The 2,564-nt window shown below is 62.1% G+C and overlaps 1 protein-coding gene across 1 annotated transcript in view; it reads right to left on the reverse strand.

The window, feature by feature from the left end:
- MED24 (mediator complex subunit 24) overlaps positions 1-2,564 on the reverse strand; it is a 19,127-nt gene that overhangs the window by 9,574 nt on the left and 6,989 nt on the right. Inside the window, exons 6-10 of the mRNA XM_009885897.1 lie at positions 2,383-2,494; positions 1,708-1,858; positions 1,352-1,465; positions 597-644; positions 291-367 (exon numbers count right to left, since the gene is read on the reverse strand). Coding sequence (XP_009884199.1) covers positions 291-367; positions 597-644; positions 1,352-1,465; positions 1,708-1,858; positions 2,383-2,494 — 502 coding nt within the window. The remainder of the gene's footprint in view (positions 1-290; positions 368-596; positions 645-1,351; positions 1,466-1,707; positions 1,859-2,382; positions 2,495-2,564) is intronic.

The following is a 2,564-nucleotide window of genomic DNA, read 5'->3' on the forward strand; positions in this document are numbered from 1 at the left end:
GGCACTCCTGGGTTGCCCTTCTGGCCCTACTCCCACCCCTCTGAGGATGCTGCAGGGCCAAAAGCAGCTCCAGCTATCACACAGCATCACCAACACGTGAATCAGCTGTCAGACACTGCCTTGCTCATTCGGCAGTGTCAGGTTCAGGAAGAAGGAATTGGATCAAAAGCTAAAAAAGCTTTGCCAGGAGCTGCCCCAGCACCCCACACGGCAGCTCCCCGCGGAGAGGACGGGGCTGTTGTGGCATAGACTGGTGCTGCAGGTCAGCCCCGGGCACAGCGAGCACTCACTTGCATCGCTGATCTGCTTTGTCGAGCAGAGGGGTCAGCTTCAGCACGAAGGCACAGTTCACATCCTCGGTGAAGTCCTGCTGTGCACAAAGCCAAGCACTCAGCTCAGAGCGCTGCCGAAAAAAGCCCACCTTCCCCTCCCACGCCGCCTCGTCCGTTAGAGGAAGATTGTTGGGAAATAGACCGTTTCCTACCCCAGCCACCCCCGAGCAGCTTTGGCCAGGCACCAGCACCATTGTGACAAACACGGCTCGCTTGTGCACACACCGCGGCAAACAGCTCCAACCGCTGGCCCTTGAGACTCACCTTCTCTCCTTGCGGATATTTCTTGAGTTTAACCAGGACTTGGGGGATCTGAAAGACACAGGGCACAGCTGTGAGTGATGAGGCAGAGCCCATTCTGCAGTCAGGACCTCCCAGCAACACAGGCAGCAGGGCCCCACGCGAAACACGCCTGCAAGCAGCTGCTCTCCCAGCCCAGGGAAAGGAGCGTTTCTGGAGCAGCCTGTGCACCACGGGGACTTTGTGCCCCCACCTCCCCTCTGCAGGGACCTTCCCCCATCACTGGGAGCCACGGGGCACGGCCACCTCTCGACAGCCAGGCAGGGGACTGAGGCTGCGGAGAAGCCCAGCGCAGGCCAGAGCATGTGTCAGGCCTGAAATTACACACAGATCCCTTTTATCTGGCACAAAGAAAGGCGAAGCAGACTGCTCTGGGGCTGCCCACCACCGAGCCGTGGGAGCGCAGACCCCGAGGCTGCCGTGGCATCCTTCAAAGGCCACAGTTTCCCCCACAACATCCCAGGAAAGCCACTCTGCAAAACAAAGTGGCAGTGGGCTGAAAAGAGGCGCTGGACAGCAAAGCTGATGCTCAGTGGGTTGCAGGAGGGCTGCCGCGGGCTCAGCCAGGGCGTGGGGGGACCCTGAGGGGCAGGATGCGGGAGAGGAGAACTAATTGCTCCGCCAGGGCTCAGCGCTCAGCAGGGGCCGGGCACACGGGGAAATGGCAGCAGCAGACCCAGGGCTCGAAGCGCCGTGCTCGCAGCGGGGCTGGGCCCTACCTTCAGGAAGGTGAAGGCTGTCCACTTCAGCTCCTCCGTGCCCTCTGGGGACTCGATGAGGCCCACAAAACAGGCCTTCCAGATCTCCAGCACGAAGAGCGGGGAGGGGATGCGCTGCAGGGCACACAGACAAAACGCTCCAGTACTGGAAAGGTAATAAAGTGCCTCCCCCAACCACAGCCAAACCCTCAGCCCCCTGCAAAGGTGCTGATGGGCTCACGCTGCTCCCTGCAGCTGCGCCAATACCCTCAGAGCAGGATCAGTACAGGGAGGTACACAGCACAGAGCTGCAGCGAGGCCCCGGTCCTACAGCCCCAGGCCACCCTGAGCAGGAAAACAAGATGCCACTTCTGTACCTGCATCCTCTTCACCATCATCAGCTGCTCCACCAGCGGCTGGGTCTCCCCTGTGAGGTTCATGGTCCCCTCCAGCAGCACCACGGCATGCACAGTGGGGAAGCCAGTCTTGTTCAGCTGCTCGGAGTGGACTGAGAGCATGGTGGGGATGCTGGTGGGAGAACACAGCACAGGGTCACCGGAGCCTTGCAGGGATGGACCCTCGCTCCTCTTGTCACACCCTCCTTTCCCAGCCAAGCCCCTGACCTTTGCTGTCCTGCATCTCTCTGCGGCGGGACAGCCTGTAGCTCCTGTGCCCTGCAGAGGAGCCCTTGGGCAAAGCCAAGCACCCACGCCATAGCCCCGGGCCCTGGGAGCAGCTCCGGGGGGATCCAGAGCAGGGAGGGCAGCTCTGGTGCGGCCAGAGCAGCTGAGGGAAGGCGAAGGGCCACGTGGTCACCAGACAAGCAACCCCTGGGTAAGACTCCATTGCAGCAAGTCACCAGTAGCCCTGTCCCCTCCCTACCCCAGGGCCTCTCGCCAGCCCCAGCCCACTGCCAGTGCAGGGGTCCGCGCTGGGAAGGGACAGGAAAGCAGAGAGCCAGCGTGGAGGGAAGCAGGAGGCTCTCAGCCCCCAGAGCAGGGCTCAGACCCATTTTACCCTCTGAGCCCGCGGAGACAGCAGCACAAAGCTACCTCTTGATGAGGGAGATGCAGTCGTCAGCTCGGCTTCGCAGCTGGGAGTTGCTGAGGCTGTTCAGGTTCTCCCCCAGCTTGACAAGGGACTGCTCCACAGCGCTCCAGGAGGCTGAGAAGGGAGGGCAGGCGGTCAGTGGCAGTGGGGGGGACGGGGACATGCTGGGAAACCGGGCCGGGCG

The sequence above is a fragment of the Charadrius vociferus genome, unplaced genomic scaffold (assembly GCF_000708025.1).
Source record: "Charadrius vociferus isolate BGI_N301 unplaced genomic scaffold, ASM70802v2 scaffold2430, whole genome shotgun sequence".
In the NCBI taxonomy this organism is placed as follows: Eukaryota; Metazoa; Chordata; class Aves; order Charadriiformes; family Charadriidae; genus Charadrius; species Charadrius vociferus.